This window comes from Salvelinus fontinalis, chromosome 12 (genome assembly GCF_029448725.1).
Source record: "Salvelinus fontinalis isolate EN_2023a chromosome 12, ASM2944872v1, whole genome shotgun sequence".
NCBI classification, from domain to species: Eukaryota; Metazoa; Chordata; class Actinopteri; order Salmoniformes; family Salmonidae; genus Salvelinus; species Salvelinus fontinalis.
Window position 1 is genome coordinate 38299958 of NC_074676.1, and position 21160 is coordinate 38321117.

The following is a 21160-nucleotide window of genomic DNA, read 5'->3' on the forward strand; positions in this document are numbered from 1 at the left end:
GCGTCACTTAAAGACATTACACCCCAATCACGCTGATAAGCCGCTTGAGTTTTTTCAGCGAAAACGTGCCGAATATTGCCAACAATCGTCCCGCTTTGTGAATGCTACTTCAGTAAACCAGCGATTACTGCTGGCATCATATAAAGTGGCGTACCAAATTGCTCAGTGCAACAACAAAAAAACACTCCATAGCAGAGGAGCTGATACTGCCTAAAGCATTAGACATGGTCTCTGTCATGCTGGATGACGAAAGTGCTGCAAAAATAAAAACTATGACTTCCTCATTTTGATTTTTTTTAAATCAGCACAAATTGTTTTATTCATTTTTGTTTTATAGGTCAGTGTTTCATATATTGTGCTCCTGAGTTAATGTTGCTGATCAATTTGAATATATTATTATTCATTGATTATATTTTATTTTATTTTTCAGTATCAAATGGTTAAAAAATGTTTACAGTTTAAATAAGGCTTGCATTTTTTTTTACATTTCAGGCAAATTGATGCACTTTAAGTCTTTTCTGTTACAGACTAAAAAACAATGCTAATAAAGTTATTCTTTGTTGTAAGTTGATCTATATTTCTTTCTTTTTTCTTTTTTGTTTTCTTTAATGTTAATAAGGATACAATGTTATGCAGAGGTGTACTTATAACAATTTTATAGACAAATTATACTATTTACAGTCGCGGCGGAGAGTTGGGGTGCACGAAATGTTTACTTCTTCCTAGGGGGGGGGGGGGGCTTAACAGAAAATAATTGAGAAGCACTGGCCTAGGCACATGACAATTACACAGAACCCAAACCGGCTGCGCGTGCGCTGTCGTGCATACATTTATTTTGTCCCCATACACCAAACGCGATCACAACACACAGGTTAAAATATCAAAACAAACTCTGAACCAATGACATTAATTTGGGGACAGGTTCAAAATCATTAAACATGTATGGCAATTTAGATAGTTAGCTTGCACTTGCTAGCTAATTTTTCCTATTTGCTGTTGCTAGCTAATTTGTCCTGGGATATAAACATTGAGTTGTTTTACCTGAAATGCACAAGGTCCTCTACTCCAACAATTAATCCACACATAAAACGGCCAACCGAATCGTTTCTTGTCATCTCTCCTCCTTCCAGGCCTTTTCATCTTTGAACTTATATGGTGATCGGCATCTAAACTTTCATAGTATTACCACGACCACCGGCAAAACAGTCCGTCTTTCAATCACCCACGTGGGTATAACGTGGGTATAATGAGGAGATGGCACGTGGGTGCCTGCTTCTATAAACGAATGAGGACATGGGAGAGGCAGGACTTTCAGGGCAATCTGCATCAGAAATAGAAAGGAGTTCTATTTTAGCCCTTGACATCGCAGACACTCGTTGGCATCGCAGACGCTCGTTGGCGCTTGCGAGAAGTGTGGGTGCAATAATTTAATAACATGGATTTCCACATTTATTTTGCGACGCTCGCGCACGTGACGTGTCAGCATGTTAGCCCTTGGCATCGCAGACGCTCGTTGGCGCGCGCGCAATAATTGAATAACATGGATTTCTACATTTATTTTGCGACACTCGCGCACGCGACGTGTCCGGTCTGGTCAGCATGTTAGGATTATGACAAATATTCAGTTCTTGCATTCTATCCACTGGCTTTTGCAGGCTACCTGAGACATGAAACAGATAGGTGGGCATGGCATACAGGCTGTCGTCAATTTATTAATGCGCAATTTGTGAATACAGATGGCACCGGAGAAGGCTGACGTTTTACGTGTTCCTATCCAATTGTGTTTTTTTGTTTGTTTCTTTGCATTGTAACTTATTTTGTACATAATGTTGCTGCTACCATCTCTTATGACCAAAAATAACTTCTGGACATCAGAACTGCGATTACTCACCACAAACTGGCAGAATCCTTTTTTCCTTTAACTTGTCTGACAAGCCCGACGTGAATGATATACTGCTTTCCCGGGAACAGACCCAGATCCCCGTCATTTGCGTGAAGAGAAGGCGTAAAAAAAGGGTCTGGAGGGCGGGCTGGCCTTCTGAGAATTTGGAGGCAATCGAATAAACCCCCACTGCTTTCCATTCTGCTAGCAAACGTGCAATCTTTGGAAAATAAAATCGATGACCTACGTGGAAGATTAAACTACCAACGGGACATTCAAAACTAATATATTATGCTTCACGGAGTCGTGGCTGAATGACGACATTATCAACATACAGCTGTCTGGTTATACGCTGTATCGCCAGGATAGAACAGCGGTGTCTGGTAAGACAAGGGGCTGCGGACTATGTATTTGTGTAAATAACAGCTGGTGCACAATATCTAAGGAAGTCTTGAGGTTGCTCGCCTGAGGTAGAGTATCTCATGATAAGCTGTAGACCACACTATCTACCTAGAGAGTTTTCATCTGTATTTTTCATAGCTGTTTACATACCACCACAGACTGATGCTGGCACTAAAACCGTAATCAATGAGCTGTATTCCGCCATAAGCAAACAGGAAAACGCTCACCCAGAGGCGGCACTCCTAGTGGCCGGGAACTTTAATGCAGGGAAACTTAAATCGGTCTTACCAAATTTCTATCAGAATGTTAAATGTGCAACCAGAGAGAAAAAAACTCTGGACCACCTTTACTCCATACACAGAGACACATACAAAGCTCTACTTCACCCTCCATTTGGCAAATCTGACAATAATTCTATCCTCCTGATTCCTGCTTACAAGCTAAATTAAAGCAGGAAGCACCAGTGACCCGATCAATAAAAAAAGTGGTCAGATGAAGCAGATGCTAAGCTACAGGACTGTTTTTCTAGCAAAGACTGGAATATGTTCCGGGATTCCTCCGATGGCATTGAGGAGTACACCACATCAGTCATTGGCTTCATCAATAAGTGCATCGATGACGTCGTGCCCATGACTAATACAATTTTATTTTCACTAAATGGGTAATATAAACACTTCAACCACTTCATTTTATTTCGACATTGTTTTTTGTTTAAAGTTGTGATGTCATTACGTCCAGCTTATTATTTTACCTTTGTAGGCAAGTCATTTAGAACAAATTCTTAATTACAATGACGGCCTACCCCGACCAAACCTGGACGACGCTGGGCCAATTGTGCGCCGCCCTATGACACTCCCAATCACGGCCGGATGTGATACAGCCTGGATTCAAACCAGGGACTCTAGTGACGCCTCTTGCACTGCGCCACTCAGGAGCCCATGTGTACTTATATATGTGTACTTATATAGTACGTTAGCCATCCTGACAAGCTGACCCTGATTGTATAGCTTCTGGAACCACAATCCAAGTCAGAGGATAAACCCACAAGTACACTAAAGAGTATGTGTAATATCTGCATGAGTACAATGTAATTAATAGGTGTTACACAGGATTTATCTATTTAAAATTAAGTGTATCTTGAAGTGTACTTACTTGAAGTGTACCTACAAAGTATGTTAACCATTCTGACAATCTAATCGTCAGCTTCTGAAAGTGCCATCCAAGTGAGAAAATAAACACAGTGATCATATCATCACCATGACCAGAGTAGTTTTAACACAAAATGGGGGTGGGACCATATAGTGTTACATTTGACACCATATGAGTTAAATTAACTCTTGTGATTTGACTGTGCGCAATGAAGTGTTTAAATTGTATATATATATTTTATACTATTCTTTCATAAAGATTACACACGCTTATGATAAGCAATGATAAGAGTCATGGACATGATAGACTATGACAAGAATCAGCTTTAATTTGTGCAAGTAAATAGAGCAAAGATTGCAACATGGTATACTGCATTTACAATGTACTGTAACTTACAACCCTCTGGTCTGCGCACTTAAACAAACACACTATGCACATAAAACCACATACCATTGACTTTTACAGGAACTGCTCTACAATAACAGGAAATTGCTCAAGATTGCAGTATCAGTCCCTGACATAAGGTGAGACCCACATCCTCCCTTGTACATCCTCTCTATGAGTCTGCGTTGTGTGTCCCCTGTCCTTATCATTAGCTCCATTTCACTCCTATTAGTCCAGACCATACCCCACCTCCCCACTGGTGATTTGGTAGAGAAGTCTTGAAATATCCCCTGCAATGTCAAAAAAGTACATCCTGTCTAGAGCTCAGTGGCTCCTGCCTTCCTCCAGGTCGCCCATAGAGGGATTGAAGCACACGTCCAGTTTGCGACGGAGACGGGCCCTGAGCATCAAGCGGCGTTTCACACTGGTTGAGGTGGACTCCTGGTACTTGAGCTTGGCATAGTAGTCTGAGAACTTGTTGAAGAGGAGAGAGATGGGCATGCCATTGAGAATGATGCCGAAGAAGATGCAGGAGAATGCCACCACGCGGCCAGGAAGGGATACGGGCACCACGTCCCCATAACCCACTTGGGAGATGCTCACCTGTAATGCAGAGTTAGAGGGACACACTCTCAGAGCTTGCCTTCCTTTGTCGTTGTCAACATGTTTTATGTTAATAATGACACTATGGTTATAACAGTAGTATGTAGTGGAGATAGCGTGGAAGGAAGTCTCAAGATTGAAGTATTAACATTACTGTAATTTACCTTGTTTGTGTTATTTGTGATATCTTGTTTTGACCTTTTGTTTTGTCCCTTAGAGGTAATGGCAAAATTAAACTTGTCCCTGAACAATTACTCTTGGCATATAGAGGTGGAAATGGATTGGAATGTCAGCGTCAATACAATAGACTAAGAAAGGAAGTGAATGTAAAAATTGGGAAGTTGCAGAATTGTGTAATACGTATCAAATGATCCATGAGGATCTGCAACAAAATACTGCTCTTCAACTTTCCCCACAAGTCCAAAATGCCGTGACAAGAACAGTATAATTGCAATTCAGTTTGTATTTCACATGTACTAGGATTACATCAGAGAGAACTAATCCTTTAAGTATTTAATCTGAATCTAAACTTGATATACAGTACATTGGGCCGCACACAAACATGATATGCTTCTCTGTTGTCACACAAGAGAAATGCTGGTTTGAAATGAGTTCTCACGGGTTTTATATAGGGGGAAGAGACGATTAGGGGAGGAAATAACATCCCTACGCAATATTCCCCCTGCTGGTGTCCAATATGCCCCTTGTCATTTTATATGTCAAAAGATAATTGGGGGAGGAAATAACACCCCTATGCTGAGTATGTAACTACAGAGGGAGTGTTGGTTATTTCTCAACAATATGAAAAACAGTATTTATATTGTATTGGTCAAACTAAATATTTTAAGGTTAGATGTAGCATCAAGGACAAAGTCAAGTAAGTCAACCAAAAGCTACATACATAGTATAATTTACATTCAAGTCTGAGTACAAGTTTGGGTACTCACCGTCGCCCACCACCAGGTATCAGGAATACTCCTGAATGGAGATCCTTCGACATCCCGTTCTACCGAATGCAGGAGGGCAGAGAACATGAAAATGCCCATGGCGATGAAGAGGAAAAGGCAACACACCTGCTGGTAGCACTGGCGCAGGGTGAATCCAAACGCCCTCATGCCGGTGGAGTGGCGGGCCAGCTTCAGGATGCGAAAGATGCGCATCAGCTTGACAACTTTGAGCACTTTGCTGACCTTGCTGACATGAGCCAGGGTTTTGAGATCTTCCTGGGCACTGAGGTCCTCCACATTGGCAAACGCTTCAAATATCAGCTGGATAAAGTAGGGCATGACGGCCACCAGGTCCACCAAGTTCAGGGAGCTTTTGACGAAGTGCTTTATGTCACAAGTGGTAACAAGGCGCATGAAGTACTCGAATGTGAAGAAGAGAATGGAGAAAATCTCTACCCATTCCAGGTAGGTCTTGCCAGAGAGGGTGTGGGTCCTCAGTTCCTTCACAGTATTGAGGGTCATAGCCACGATGGAGATGAGCACCAGGAGGCTAGAGAAAACTGCAAAGGATTTGGCCGACAGTGAGGAGTAAGGGTTTTCCATCAGGTCCCAGAGGTCTTTGCGAATTCTTCCCAGGAACATGGTTTTGTAGCCTTCCTCATCATGCTTTATCTCGATCTCCGCTAAGAGTTCCTTTTCCACCTTCAGATTGTCCCGGAGTTCATCCACCTTCTCCTCAAACAGGATACGGCAACAGCGCTGGGTGTCGTTCCAGCTCAGGCCCCAGTACTGCATCTCCTCCTCGAAGTTGATAGGGCACAGTTCCTGCATCACCCACAGAACACCGCTGCTATAGAAGTGAAAGATGTAGTAAAAGAAAGTTGGGTCGCGATCGAAGAAGAACTCGTTGGTGAGCACCGAGTAGTCATCGCACAGAGTGAGCTGTTTGACGCGGTCTGTGCACAGGGCCAAGGAGCCTATTCGTGTGCGAGGGAATCTGACGGCCATCTTCTTGGGAATGTGAAAGACTTTTCCCCCTACGTTGATGTTAATGTTCTGTTGTGGTCTCAACGTCTCTTTTTGGTGTCTTGGGATCTGGCCCTCAGGAGCAGGGCTGTCCAGGTGTTCCAAAGAGTTCCATGGCTTAACAGAACTGCCCTGGGAGAAATAGAAGGCCTTTTCTTCCTCAGTGGTCTGTGAGAAACTGGCTCCCAGCACATTGATGGTAGAGCGTCGCTCTTTCAGCTTAGTCTTTAGCTGAGCACTATTGGCATCCATGATACACTTTCAAGACACTTTTGTTGGTTTTCTGTGAGAGCTGGCTTTTAATTGTGCATAGAAACCAACCAGTCCCAATTGGGTTAACAATGTAAGAATAGCACACAAGAATATCAGAAAACACAAAAGAGAATTTACTCAGTTTCAACACTCAGAAGTGCGAGTCGTATCAACCAGGGTGCAGTCTTCATCAGACGTTAACAGAAGAACAAGGGAGGAAACACTGCCGGAAAAAAAGCTCCATCGACTCAGTGCAGCTTGCCGAGCCACCTGAAGCGTCTTATAAAAATCATCTAGGCCCAGTTATCCCATTCAGTGGCATTACTTCGTGCAGTACTTCTCAGTTGTGGTCCTGTAAGTCCAAAGGGCAACAAGGGGAAGAACAAAGCCTCCTTTCTTCCCCTGATGAGGACCGTTATGTGGGGAAGAAGAGTAAAAGTCATTTGAGCAGAAGATCCATGAGGCTCTGATCTAATCTCATTGCTGCCCTTCCTCTTTCTTAAAGCAGTTATAAATAGGAGGGACAAGGGGAGATTAGTGCACACGTTCATGTGGAGATTTTGAACTTGGAAGAGGACGCTGGCTTCAACACTTGCACAAGGCTGTCACTAACACTTTGTCAACTGCTCTTTCTAAAGAAATGTGGTTTCCATCCAGAACCAACCTATGTCGTCTCTACTTCCTAGACACTTCATGTTGATCCAAAAGTGGATAGGTTTAAGCAATTTGGTAGTGAGAAGATAAGTTTGTCTGTTTCCACAGAAATTTTAATTAGAAAGTCATTACAGGTCATAAAATACACTTGTACAGAACATGGTAGATGCCAGATCCACTTTGCCCTCTGATTTGGCTAAGGAGGAATGTGTGCCTTCTTGCTGAAACATATCCATTCCTTTCAGATCTACACAAGTTCTTAGTGTAGGAACTAGGAGTTGCATCTGAACAGGGCCAGTGAGATCCCAGAGCCTAGTGTAGGGGCTAGGGGTTGTGTCTGAGCAGGGCCAGTGAGATCCCAGAGCCTAGTGTAGGGGCTAGGGGTTGTGTCTGAGCAGGGCCAGTGAGATCCCAGAGCCTAGTGTAGGGGCTAGGGGTTGTGTCTGAGCAGGCCCAGTGAGATCCCAGAGCCTAGTGTAGGGGCTAGGGGTTGTGTCTGAGCAGGGCCAGTGAGATCCCAGAGCCTAGTGTAGGGGCTAGGGGTTGTGTCTGAGCAGGGCCAGTGAGATCCCAGAGCCTAGTGTAGGGGCTAGGGGTTGTGTCTGAACAGGGCCAGTGAGATCCCAGAGCCTAGTGTAGGGGCTAGGGGTTGTGTCTGAGCAGGGTCAGTGAGATCCCAGAGCCTAGTGTAGGGGCTAGGGGTTGTGTCTGAGCAGGGCCAGTGAGATCCCAGAGCCTAGTGTAGGGGCTAGGGGTTGTGTCTGAGCAGGGCCAGTGAGATCCCAGAGCCTAGTGTAGGGGCTAGGGGTTGTGTCTGAGCAGGGCCAGTGAGATCCCAGAGCCTAGTGTAGGGGCTAGGGGTTGTGTCTGAGCAGGGCCAGTGAGATCCCAGAGCCTAGTGTAGGGGCTAGGGGTTGTGTCTGAGCAGGGCCAGTGAGATCCCAGAGCCTAGTGTAGGGGCTAGGGGTTGTGTCTGAGCAGGGCCAGTGAGATCCCAGAGCCTAGTGTAGGGGCTAGGGGTTGTGTCTGAGCAGGGCCAGTGAGATCCCAGAGCCTAGTGTAGGGGCTAGGGGTTGTGTCTGAGCAGGGCCAGTGAGATCCCAGAGCCTAGTGTAGGGGCTAGGGGTTGTGTCTGAGCAGGGCCAGTGAGATCCCAGAGCCTAGTGTAGGGGCTAGGGGTTGTGTCTGAGCAGGGCCAGTGAGATCCCAGAGCCTAGTGTAGGGGCTAGGGGTTGTGTCTGAGCAGGGCCAGTGAGATCCCAGAGCCTAGTGTAGGGGCTAGGGGTTGTGTCTGAGCAGGGCCAGTGAGATCCCAGAGCCTAGTGTAGGGGCTAGGGGTTGTGTCTGAGCAGGGCCAGTGAGATCCCAGAGCCTAGTGTAGGGGCTAGGGGTTGTGTCTGAGCAGGGCCAGTGAGATCCCAGAGCCTAGTGTAGGGGCTAGGGGTTGTGTCTGAGCAGGGCCAGTGAGATCCCAGAGCCTAGTGTAGGGGCTAGGGGTTGTGTCTGAGCAGGGCCACAAGTAATTTCTCTTACACTCACTGTATTGTTCTCTCACCGATGACATTTCACATCCTGAACCAGTTAACCAATCTTCCTCAAACAATGGCCGATGAATTTTCTTTATTCAGATTTGAATTATGGAAGTGGTATAATCTGCTCTAATTTAATTCTACCTGGGAACATTGTAGTTGACAGTTTGTGGCAAGATGAGGGGCAGAATGCAGCCATAGATAGCAGTCATTGGTGCCAATTTGTTACTTGTTTATTATTTCACCTTTATTTATACAGGTAAATCAATTAAGAACAATAAGGTCATTCATTCATTCAATCATTCAGTAATCCCCGCCACCGTAATCCACTCTACTGGACCTGATTGTGCATCATCAGAAAACTACTTAACCTGGATGCCCTATCGCCTCAAAAGACTTGAGGTCAAAAGTCCAACAGTCACCTAAGGCTATACATTTAGAAGACAGCCATGCACAAGTGGGCTTAACTATGGTAATGTTTGATAGGTTGATGTTTAACTGCCCTGTGATAATAAAAGTACTACTCAAGTAATCGCTTTACAATGCTTCTGTATCTTGTTTCCGACGATATCACAATAGTAATCCAAGGCTGCTTTATTACCTTGATCTGAACTAATAAGGAAAGGAATTAAGGCGCCGCTCTCCTCTCTGCTCATAATTCTTGTCATGCCTGGTTTAAAGGCAACCACATTACTCACTGTACAAAGCAATTGTACATTCAAAATGTATTGTCATTATTGCAAAAGCAGGATCAAGCCTTTTATCAATTAAGGTGATATGATATTAATAGCCAACCATGCAAGATAGCATATTAGTTAATGAAATCACCTCATGAATATGGAGAAAACTATTTTATTTCATTCCATTTCAATTAAATAAACTCAACTGTCAACAAGTAAAGATGAACTGAAAGACTATTCAAAAGTAACCACAAAAATGGTCAGGCTTCAATAACGGCAGTCCTTCCAAAAATAAATAGAACCTCCCTTCAAAACATAAATACAGTTCACTCAGTAGTTAAGAATCCAAAAAAAAAAGCCTAAGACTAAACACAGGACAACAAATCATTTACAATAATCAAACAAATGTGGAGTGATAGATACATTGTGTGTGTTTATGTATGTATATACACAATGTATCTATCTACATATTAGTCCAAATATGAATTACAAAACTTTCTTTGGACATAGTCAACTGAGTGCAAAAGGACATTGAGATGTCACAATGAAAGTGTATGTATGAGGGATATAGTACCCCAGATAGGCGGAGGTGTCCATCTGTAGCTAAATAACTGATATGCATGAGGACCGCCAAGGCTAGGGTCAATTATAATTAAATTACAGTCAAGTTAGGAAAATCAATGACTTGGAAAAAAATTTACTGAAAATATTGTTCAAGTCAATTGTACAAGTCATTTTCTAGCCTTCATTGAAACTGAAGTGGAGAGCCACAGTCAAGCGGGAGCACTGCTGGACACCGGTCTCTCTTATGCAAGTGGCTTGGGACACTCAGTTGCTGTCCAAGTCCAGCTTTAGCAGAGTGTCCTGAGGGAAGAGATGGCTGTATTCTAAGCATATAGATCACATTCTTCACTTAAGCCCTTTAACAGAGGGCAGTCTGTCAGGTGAGGCACGGTTACGAGACACCAGGGTCCTTGGAGTCAATTAGATTACATTCATTTAATTCCTCCTTTATTCATTTAATGAACCCCAATTTTATCAAATTTAATTTATTCTTCATTCCCATTGAGATCTATCGGTTTTAACAGGAATCCCTTAAATAGAAGTTAAAACTCAACTTGATTGAATTTCATTAAAACTGAGACATTGCTCATAACGTCAAGTAATAAATTGTATTAAAATTCCTTCACTTGCTACATCGAATTAAAAGTAAAAATGACCCATATTAGACGTATCACTGGAGGAAATTATCCCCCCTTCATACTGTCGTGAATAAGCCCACTGACTCATCCTGTTTATTGGCAGGGCTTACCTTGATAGGACAAGTCTCAGGGGCAATGTATGAGTGGATCCTGGGACTCTTTCAGGGAGAAATCTTGGAAGGCGAGTGTCCTGGAAGGCTTGAACGCATCCCTCCACCACAACGCCACTCCCACCAACAGCATACTCAGGACCACTGGGCAGAATATAGAGCGGTTCATTTGAGGTAAGATTTTATATTAAAAAAATAATAAAAGTACTGCCACTAATTTATAGTTTAAATGTGTTTGTAAATAAGTTAATACATATGTCTTATTAGCCATTGAGAGCTTTGGATTTTAAGGTTCTATCTGCAAAAAGATTCAGAGATAATTGGCTTTAAAGTTCAGAAACCTTTGTTGGTTTGAATAGTGTCAAGAGATTTTTATCTTGTATTCTTTTGAACATTAACGGGGGTATTTTGAGTACTATATTGGTAGAGAAAATGTAACAGAACAAGGCTGTCGATAATGAAATTCTGACCAAAATGCAGATAGAACATAGTCAGTCCCAAGCGATCGATATATTAGGCCTTAATTGTGTTCATATTTAAAATCATGCGTTACTGGGCAATCCTTAATATAGACATTTATACTGAACAAAAATATAACGCAAGAATTTCAAAGATTTGAATGAGTTACAGTTCATAAGGAAATCAGTCGATTGAAATAAATTAGGCCCTGCTCTATGGATTTCACATCACTGGGAATACAGATATGAATCTGTTGGTCAGATAACCCCCCCCCCAAAAAAAAATTGGGCCATGGATCAGAAAACCAGTCAGTATCCGGTGTGACCACCATCTCCTTCGCATAGTGTTGATCAGGCTGTTGTGGCCGGTGGAATGTTGTCCCACTCTTTAATGGTTGTGTGAAGTTCCTGGATATTGGCAGGAACTGGAACACGCTGTCGTACATGTCGATCCAGAGCATCCCAAACATGCTCAATGGGTGACATGTCTGGTGAGTATTCAGGCCATAGAAGAACTGGAAAATGTTCAGCTTCCAGGAATTGTGTACCGATCCTTGCGACATGGGGCTGTGCATTATTATATTGAATGGCGGCGGATGAATGGCACAACAATAGGCCTCAGGATCTGGTCACAGTATCCCTGTGCATTCAAATTGCCATTGATAAAATACAATTGTTGTGCGTAGCTGATGCCTGCCCATACCATAACCCCACCGCCACCATGGGGCACTGTGCTCACAACGTTGACATCAGCAAACCGCTCGTCCAGACGATACTATACACGCAGTCTGCGGTTGTGAGGCCGGTTGGACGTACTGCCAAATTCTCTGAAACGACTTGAGGCGGCTTATGCTAGAGAAATGAACATTAAATTCTCTGGCAACAGCTCTGGTGGACTTTTCGCAGTCAGCATGCCAATTGCATGCTCATTCAATTTGAGACATCTGTGGCATTGTGTGACAAAACTGCACATTTTAGAGTGGCCTTTCATTGCCCCCAGCACAAGGTGTACTGTGTAACGATCATGTTATTTAATCAGCATCTTCATATGCCACACCTGACAGGTGGATGGACTATCTTGGCAAAAGGAGAAATTCTCACTAACAGGGATGTAAATCAATTTGTGTACACAATGAGAGAAATAAGCTTTTTGTGCATATGAAACATTTCTGGGATATTTTATTTCAGCTTATGAAACATGTGACCAACACTTTACATGTTGCATTTATATTTTTGTTTGTTTCTTGTAATAAAGAAATGTACACACCAGACTAAGTATGCTGTCTCAATGTGGAACTAAGGCACGTGTCAAACAAGGTCCATTGGCCGAATTCGGCCCGTGACATTTCTATCTGGCCACACAATGATTTGTATTGTAAATTCATTTTATGCCCACGATGCGCTGCATTGCACTACAAAGTCACAGCAAGTACTGCCAACGTGATGCACTCAAAATGGTAGTGCATTACCACACCACACACGAGCCAGCCAGTGCACTGTATCATGTCACTAATGGCACTTTCCAAGTTTCAGTTCAATGGGTCAATGCTGTAGCCTTCAGAAAATTTCATCTTGGTTGTCAAAAAGTTACTATAAAAATTCGTACAGTGCAGTCGGAAAGTATTCAGACCTTTACTTTTTCCACATTTTGTTATATTACAGCATCCTAAAATTGATTAAATAGTCCCCCCCTCAATCTACACACAATACCCCATAATGACAGAGCAAAAACAAGTTCAGACATTTTTGCTAATTTATTAACAACAAAAAACTGAAATATCACATTTATATAAGTATTCAGACACTTTACTCAGTACTTTGTTGAAGCACCTTTGGCAGCAATTACAGCCTTTGGCAGCGATATGTCACTGACAGAGCTCCTCTGTGGAGATGGGAGAAACTTCCAAAAGGACTACCATCTCAACAGCACTCCACCAATCAGTCCTTTATAGTAGAGTGGCCAGACAGAAGCCATTCCTCAGTAAAAGGCACCTGACAGACGCTTGGAGTTTGCCAAAAGGCACCGAAAGACTGAAGACCATGAGAAACAAGATTCTCTGGTCTGACGAAACCAAGATTGAACTCTTTGGCCTGAATGCCAAGCGTCACGTCTGGAGGAAACCTGGCACCATTCCTACAGTGAAGCATGGTGGGGCCAGCATCATGCTGTGGTGATGTTTTTCAGCGGCAGGGGGTGAGAGACTAGTCAAGATCGAAGCAAAGATAAACGGAGCAAAATACAGAGAGATCCTTGATTAAAACCTGCTTCAGAGCGCTCAGGACCTCAGACTGGGGCGAAGGTTCACCTTCCAACAGAACAACCCTAAGCTTGAGAGGATCTGCAGAGAAGAAATGGGGGAAACTCCCCAAATACAGGTGTGCCAACAAAGTACTGAGTAAAGGGTCTGAATACCTATGTAAATGTGATATGTATTTCAAAAACTGAAATTTGTTTTGTTTTTTTTAAAGGAAAAAAATAATGATTTAATCAATTATAGAATAAGGCTGTAATGTAACAAAATGTGGAAAAAGTCAGGAGTCTGAATAATTTCCAAAGCTACTTATATAGACACTAATAAACTACAAATTAGTGGCCAATGTGTACCTTAAAATAAAGGGTTATAGTTGTTTTGCATATAAACACCTGCTGTGTCTATATAAACCATAAGGCACTGACACATTTATATCACATATCATTTGAATCTTTCCTTACATCTGATTGATATGATATTTTGTACAGTTCCACAGATGAGATACACTGCTCAAAAAAATAAAGGGAACACTAAAATAACACATCCTAGATCTGAATGAATGAAATATTCTTATTAAATACTTTTTTCTTTACATAGCTGAACGTGCTGACAACAAAATCACACAAAAATTATCAATGGAAATCAAATTTATCAACCCATGGATTTGGAGTCACTCTCAAAATTAAAATGGAAAACCACACTACAGGCTGATCCAACTTTGATGTAATGTCCTTAAAACAAGTCAAAATGAGGCTCAGTAGTGTGTGTGTGGCCTCCACGTGCCTGTATGACCTCCCTACAACGCCTGGGCATGCTCCTGATGAGGTGGCGGAGGGATCTCCTCCCAGACCTGGACTAAAGCATCTGCCAACTCCTGGACAGTCTGTGATGCAACGTGGCGTTGGTGGATGGAGCGAGACATGATGTCCCAGATGTGCTCAATTGGATTCAGGTCTGGGGAACGGGCGGGCCAGTCCATAGCATCAATGCCTTCCTCTTGCAGGAACTGCTGACACACTCCAGCCACATGAGGTCTAGCATTGTCTTGCATTAGGAGGAACCCAGGGCCAACCGCACCAGCATATAGTCTCACAAGGGGTCTGAGGATCTCATCTCGGTACCTAATGGCAGTCAGGCTACCTCTGGCGAGCACATGGAGGTGCGGCCCCCCAAAGAAATGAAACCCCACACCATGACTGACCCACCGCCAAACCGGTCATGCTGGAGGATGTTGCAGGCAGCAGAACGTTCTCCACGGCGTCTCCAGACTCTGTCACGTCTGTCACGTGCTCAGTTTGAACCTGCTTTCATCTGTGAAGAGCACAGGGCGCCAGTGGCGAATTTGCCAATCTTGGTGCTCTCTGGCAAATACCAAACGTCCTGCACGGTGTTGGGCTGTAAGCACAACCCCCACCTGTGGACGTCGGGCCCTCATACCACCCTCATGGAGTCTGTTTCTGACCGTTTGAGCAGACACATGCACATTTGTGGCCTGCTGGAGGTCATTTTGCAGGGCTCTGGCAGTGCTCCTCCTGCTACTCCTTGCACAAGGGCGGAGGTAGCAGTCCTGCTGCTGGGTTCTTGCCCTCCTACGGCCTCCTCCACGTCTCCTGATGTACTGGCCTGTCTCCTGGTAGCGCCTCCATGCTCTGGACACTATGCTGACAGACACAGCAAACCTTCTTGCCACAGCTCGCATTGATGTGCCATCCTGGATGAGCTGCACTACCTGAGCCACTTGTGTGGGTTGCAGACTCCGTCTCATGCTACCACTAGAGTGAAAGCACCGCCAGCATTCAAAAGTGACCAAAACATCAGCCAGGAAGCATAGGAACTGAGAAGTGGTCTGTGGTCACCACCTGCAGAACCACTCCTTTATTGGGGGTGTCTTGCTAATTGCCTATAATTTCCACCTGTTGTCTATCCCATTTGCATAACAGCATGTGAAATTTATTGTCAATCAGTGTTGCTTCTTAAGTGGACAGTTTGATTTCACAGAAGTGTGATTGACTTGGAGTTACATTGTGTTGTTTAAGTGTTCCCTTTATTTTTTTGAGCAGTGTATATACATACACCATAAGAGATCTAAATATGTTGGATTAATTGCTAAAAACCCACCTATAAGTGAAAGGATTCCAGCATAGGTTGTATCAGACACCGCTGGGTCTGGAAGTGGGTGAGAAACGTCTATATAAAAAAAGCAAAATAACAATTCTGCAATGAAGTATATCGCATAAAATATACTAAATGGGAAATGTTTTGTACTGCTCATGTTTTTGCCATTGTTACTAACCTCGTGAACAAGAGCCAGTTGTTATACTAGATGTTGTACACACAATAATAAAGTAAATTATAGTGCCTTATAATAGAAATCTCAAAGCGCTTCATAAGCAAAAAGCAATATGCACAGAGTGTACAAAACATTAGGAGCACCTGCTCTTCCCATGACAGACTGACTAGGTGAAAGCTATGATCCACAGCTGATTTTCAGTTTCCCCACCTGACTCAGACCACTGCCAGACAGTCATAGAAAAAATTTTGATTGAGAAATTGCCCTTTGCTAAGAAACCATGTTTCTTTTTGACCATTTATTAAAAACAAAAAACACAGTAAGGAACTTAATTGTTACCCAGAAATTATTTGATTGGGATAAAAACTGCTGCACTGAACCTTTCGCTAATAACCCCCCTTCATTCCACTTCCGCATACTCACCTACCTGTTGGAGAAACGCAGGTGAAGCTGGGAGAGCCTGTTCCAGAGAAAAGGTCTGGCACACACTCATATGGACAAACTCTACTGGTATTACTACCTACAGCAGAGCCTGGATACATAAGTGATAGATAGAGCCAGCAGAGCCTGGATACATCAGTCAAATAACATGACAAACTGGGGTTGAATCTAAGCGTTTGTGCCTTGGAAACATTATCACACAATTCACTCCATGGGCTGAAAGAAACCTTTTGGTTGAAGAACTGGGTGAACTAGAACCAAGGCACCAGGGAAAGCGATATTGGGCAGGATGACTCTGAAGCGGCTGCCATTGTGCTTGTCAGCACTACAGATTGAGTGGGTGGCCTTTTCACTCCAGTATACATGTCCCTGATAGAGACGTGAGAGAGCAGTGAACAAACATTTGGAAACATCCAGAATACCACACTTCAGAGTGTATTAACTTTTACATTTCAGTCATTTAGCAGACGCTCTTATCCAGAGCGACTTACAATTAACACATTCATCTTTAAAAAGCTAGGGGAGACAACCACAGCAGTCGTAGTAAGTCATTTTTCCCTCTGTGGTTGTTGATTATTGCAAGAGAACCATTTTCAGTTCTTGCCATAGATTTTCAAGTAGATTTAAGCCAAGACTGTAACTTGGCCATTCAGGAACATTCACTGTCTTCTTGGTAAGCAACTCGTGTATATTTGGCCTTTAGGTTATTGCCCTGCTGAAATGTGAATTAATCTCCCAGTGTCTGGTGGAAAGCAGACTGTACCAGGTTTTCCACTAGGATTTTGCTGGCTGGCTGTTCAGCTCCAACTCAAGTCCTTAACGATTACAAGCATTCCCACAATATGATGCAGCCACCACTATATATGCTTGAAAATATGGCGAGTGGTATTCAGTAATGTATTGTATTTGCCCCAAACATAACTTTTTGTCCTGAATACAAAGTGTTAAGTGCTTTGCCAATTTTTTTGCAGTATTACTTTAGTGCCTTGTTGCAAAGAGGATGCATGTTTCGGAATATTTTTATTCTGTACAGGCATCCTTTTCACACTGTCAATTAGGTTAGTATTGTGGAGTAAGTACAATGTTGGTCTATCTTCAGTGTTCTCCTATCACAGCCATTCAACTCTAACTTTTAAAAAGCCACCATTGGCCTCATGGTTAAATCCCTGAGCAGTTGCCTTCCTCTCTGGCATCGGAGTTAGGAAGAACGCCTGTGTCTTTGTAGTGACTGGGTGTATTGATACACCATCCAAAGCATAATGAATAACTTCACCATGCTTAAAGGGATATTCAATGTCTGCACACAGTGAGTCCATGCAACTTATTATGTGACTCGTTATTGATATTGGGCAAGATGACTAAAAACGTCTTCCATTTTGCTTCTCAGTACTATACTGACGAAGTTGATGGGCTGTTCACTCTAGTAAACACAGAGAAAAGTAAGGGAGCCGTGAGCAGCAGAGGGTATGGAACAGTAGTATTTCCACTGAAATGTCAAACATAATAATTGCTAACCCATTAGCTAACCTTTTTACGACAACATTAATCACAAAACATTGATGGATTGATCACAAAATAACACTGTTGAAAGAAACATATTTCTTAAACGCTGTTGAATATGGAGATAATACGGGGTGCTACTCTATAAACATTATTGGTTTGTGGGTAATTGTGTGGGTCACAGAATGGCTGCCCATGATTCTAGCCAGGGGAAAAACAGTGTTTTTTATAGCCTACTGTAGATTTAGTATTCTATGTACAGTGCATAAGATTCACACATGCGATGCGATTCCTCCTTCTGTGTCTGTGGGGGGGGGGGGGGGGGGGGGGTCGTCAAAGTTCTGTATCATGAGTGGGTGAACCTGCCTAACTTGTTTATAGTTGTTTGCGCCAGTGGCTGGCTGCCACACACAAACACATGTGCACTGGCTCCTCTTTTGCCCTCTGTCTTTCACACATTGATAGCGATCTGGAGCTTGCCATAAAGCACAGTGTACAACAGACCCTCCTCTCCTCAAGCCCCCACGTTTTTTTCTGATGTAGTACAAATTACTTACTTGCCATTACTTTAATATTGCTTACACCTCATCGAGGACAGACTGAAGTAGAGCATGTTTCTGGTTTGGAATTGAGCCCCGATTTTAAATAAATAAATAAATATATATATATACACACACACACACAATACACATACACATATATATATATTACATATTGAACCACCAGCTTTCATGTGTTCATGTTCTGAGCACGGAACTAAACGTTAGCTTTTTTACATGGCACATATTCCACTTCTACTTTCTTTTCCAACACTGTTTTTTTGCATTATTTAAACCAAATTGAACCGGTTTCATTATTTATTTCAGACTAAATAGATTTGATTATTATATTAAGTTAACATTAATTTAAAAGTGTTCATTCAGTATTGTTGTAATTGTGATTTACAAATGTATATATATATATACATACATCACTTTTTTTTTTTTTTATCAAATAAATGTTAAAATGTTTTTTTAAATGGCCCGATTTATCGGTATCTGCTTTTTTTGGTCCTCCAATAATCCGTATCGGTATTGAAAAATCATAAAATTGTCCGACCTCTAATCTAAACCCTGTGAAATCCCGTGCAAGTTGGAGACTAAGCACAAATTAGATCGGCCTACTAATTTATATATTTTAGACATCATAAAAACAAGTGAGAATTTTTTCAAATATTTCTTACAAATACCGTTTAGAATATGATTATGTAGTTGAGCCTGGGTGAATATACAGTAGGTCTCCAAGACCAATATTGAGAACCTCCAATCCAGCCTACCCCAACAAGGGCTCCACAGCCACTCCAGTGGGCATGGCAAGCCCTCCTATCAGGAGGCGTTGTACAGAGCCGTCCAGACAGGCCACGTCGATGGAGTGAGTGCCAGCGTTAGTCCAGTAGAGATGCTCATGGATCCAGTCCACAGCCAGACCCAGGACAGCACCATGGCTTTTCAACAGCAGAACAGGATCCAGGGGCTTCCCATCCATGGGGATCTACAGGATAGATCAAACAGAAACTAACATCTAGGCCTTTTTTCACAGAAAAATTACCTGTGGTCAACATTAATGCTATTATTAAGGGACAGATTCAGAAAGTGTTTTTAAACTGAGGTGTGTACCTGTAGATAGATCCTTGTCCAGGCCTTGCCCAGTAGACAGTGCGGTTTGCAGTGAGGGCAGCCATAGGCCCTGGTCCCAGTAAGTGAGCAGCTATCTCCCTGTACTCCATACCTGCAGTGTTGACCCGGGGTACCCCCTCAGAATTGCTCAACACCAGCTGAGCCACATCTCCTGGAGGTACACTCAAAATCAGTCCCAGCCACTCACCCAAGAATAACACAATTACATCAACAAGCACATTGAAGAGAAGGGCATCAATGAAGGTAGACAGATATGTACATCAAAAGAAAAACTTGTACACTGCTCTTGCCAATATTACTTTGTTTATTAGCTTATGGTACTGGCAAGAGCAGTGTGCATGTTTTTCTCTTCTTTTAAAAGTTGCACTGCCATTTCCTGGCTGCTAAAATTCTAATAGTTCACCTAATTTCAGTGTGACAAAACAAGCATTCATTGTGTAGAGAATCATTGTAACATCTAAACCACTGAAATCTTTTCCATAACCAAAAAAATTGTATTTTCAGCTGGTGTACAAGATTGAATATAAAAGATGCAAAAAATAAACTTAGGAACGGGAAGCATAGAAATAGCGCACAGTATTTCCTTAAAGCTACAATATGTAACTTTTTGTGCGATCCGTAACTTTTTGTGCGATCCGAAAGATCCAGAAATAACATTTGTGTGAATTTGGTCGGATAGCATAAAAAGTTACATATTGTAGCTTTAAGGAAATACTTGATTCTCCCTTCACAAAGATGAAAGGCCTGGTAATCATTGCCAGGGTAATGGACTAACTTGCATGATCTGGTGTTGGAGAATACATTTGGATTTCTTATACTTCCTATTCACTAGAGAAATAGTCAACTACATTAATAATCCTGATCACAAAAAATTACTGCTTCGCTCAACACACCCCTTGTTCAAGCCCTCTGTTCCGCACACATTCACAAGGGCAGAAAAAAGTTACTTGCAGTAGATCATTGACATTCACATAAAATCCTGTTAGATAAAGGAAGCTGTCAAGTGGCGCAAATTCCCCACCTTGGGCAGGTGGGTTGGTAAATATTTGAGCTGGGTTACAATTTGACAGGACCCAGATCCAAAAGGAAAATATTCAAAGAACTTATTGTACCCTAAGTCCTGGTGCAAACAAAAATCAAATCAAATGTTATTTGTCACACACACCGAATACAACAGGTGTAGTAGACCTTACAGTGAAATGCTTACTTACAAGCCCTTAACCAACAATGCAGGTAAGAAAAATAAGTGTTAGGTAAAAAAATTGAAACAAATAATTAAAGAGCAGCAGTGCAAATAGGGACAATGCAAATAGACTGGGTAGCCATTTGATTAGCTGTTCAGGAGTCTTATGGCTTTGGTGTAGAAGCTGTTAAGAAGTCTTTTGGACCTAGACTTGGCGCTCCTGAGCTGAGCTGTAGTCAATGAATAGCATTCTCACATAGGTGTTCCTTTTGTCCAGGTGGTAAAGGGCATTGTGGAGTGGAATAGAGATTGCATCATCTGTGGATCTGTTGGGGCGGTATGCAAATTGGAGTGGGTCTAGGGTTTTTGGGATAATGGTGTTGACGTGAGCCATGACCAGCCTTTCAATGCTCTTCGTGGCTACAGGCGTGAGTGCTACGGGTCGGGAACAGCTGACGCTCTCCTGCATGCTTCAGTGTTGCTAGCCTCAAAGCGAGCATAGAAGACATTTGGCTCGTGTCACTGGGCAGCTCGCGGCTG

At 42.6% G+C, this 21160-nt stretch overlaps 1 protein-coding gene across 4 annotated transcripts in view; it reads right to left on the reverse strand.

Moving 5' to 3' along the window:
* Nucleotides 1–3738: 3738 nt before the first annotated feature.
* Nucleotides 3739–21160, reverse strand: part of LOC129867337 (potassium voltage-gated channel subfamily V member 2-like) — a 30574-nt gene continuing 13152 nt past the window's right edge. For 3 of the 4 annotated variants that reach the window (XM_055940674.1, XM_055940673.1, XM_055940672.1), the window contains 6 exons: nucleotides 19417–19588; nucleotides 19077–19291; nucleotides 15649–15717; nucleotides 10821–10964; nucleotides 5368–10372; nucleotides 3739–4420 (listed from right to left, as the gene is read on the reverse strand). In XM_055940674.1, the coding sequence (XP_055796649.1) occupies nucleotides 4142–4420; nucleotides 5368–6645 (1557 nt within the window). In that variant the 5' untranslated portion in view covers nucleotides 6646–10372; nucleotides 10821–10964; nucleotides 15649–15717; nucleotides 19077–19291; nucleotides 19417–19588 and the 3' untranslated portion in view covers nucleotides 3739–4141. The remainder of the gene's footprint in view (nucleotides 4421–5367; nucleotides 10373–10820; nucleotides 10965–15648; nucleotides 15718–19076; nucleotides 19292–19416; nucleotides 19589–21160) is intronic. The other variant, XR_008761603.1, reaches the window with a different exon arrangement.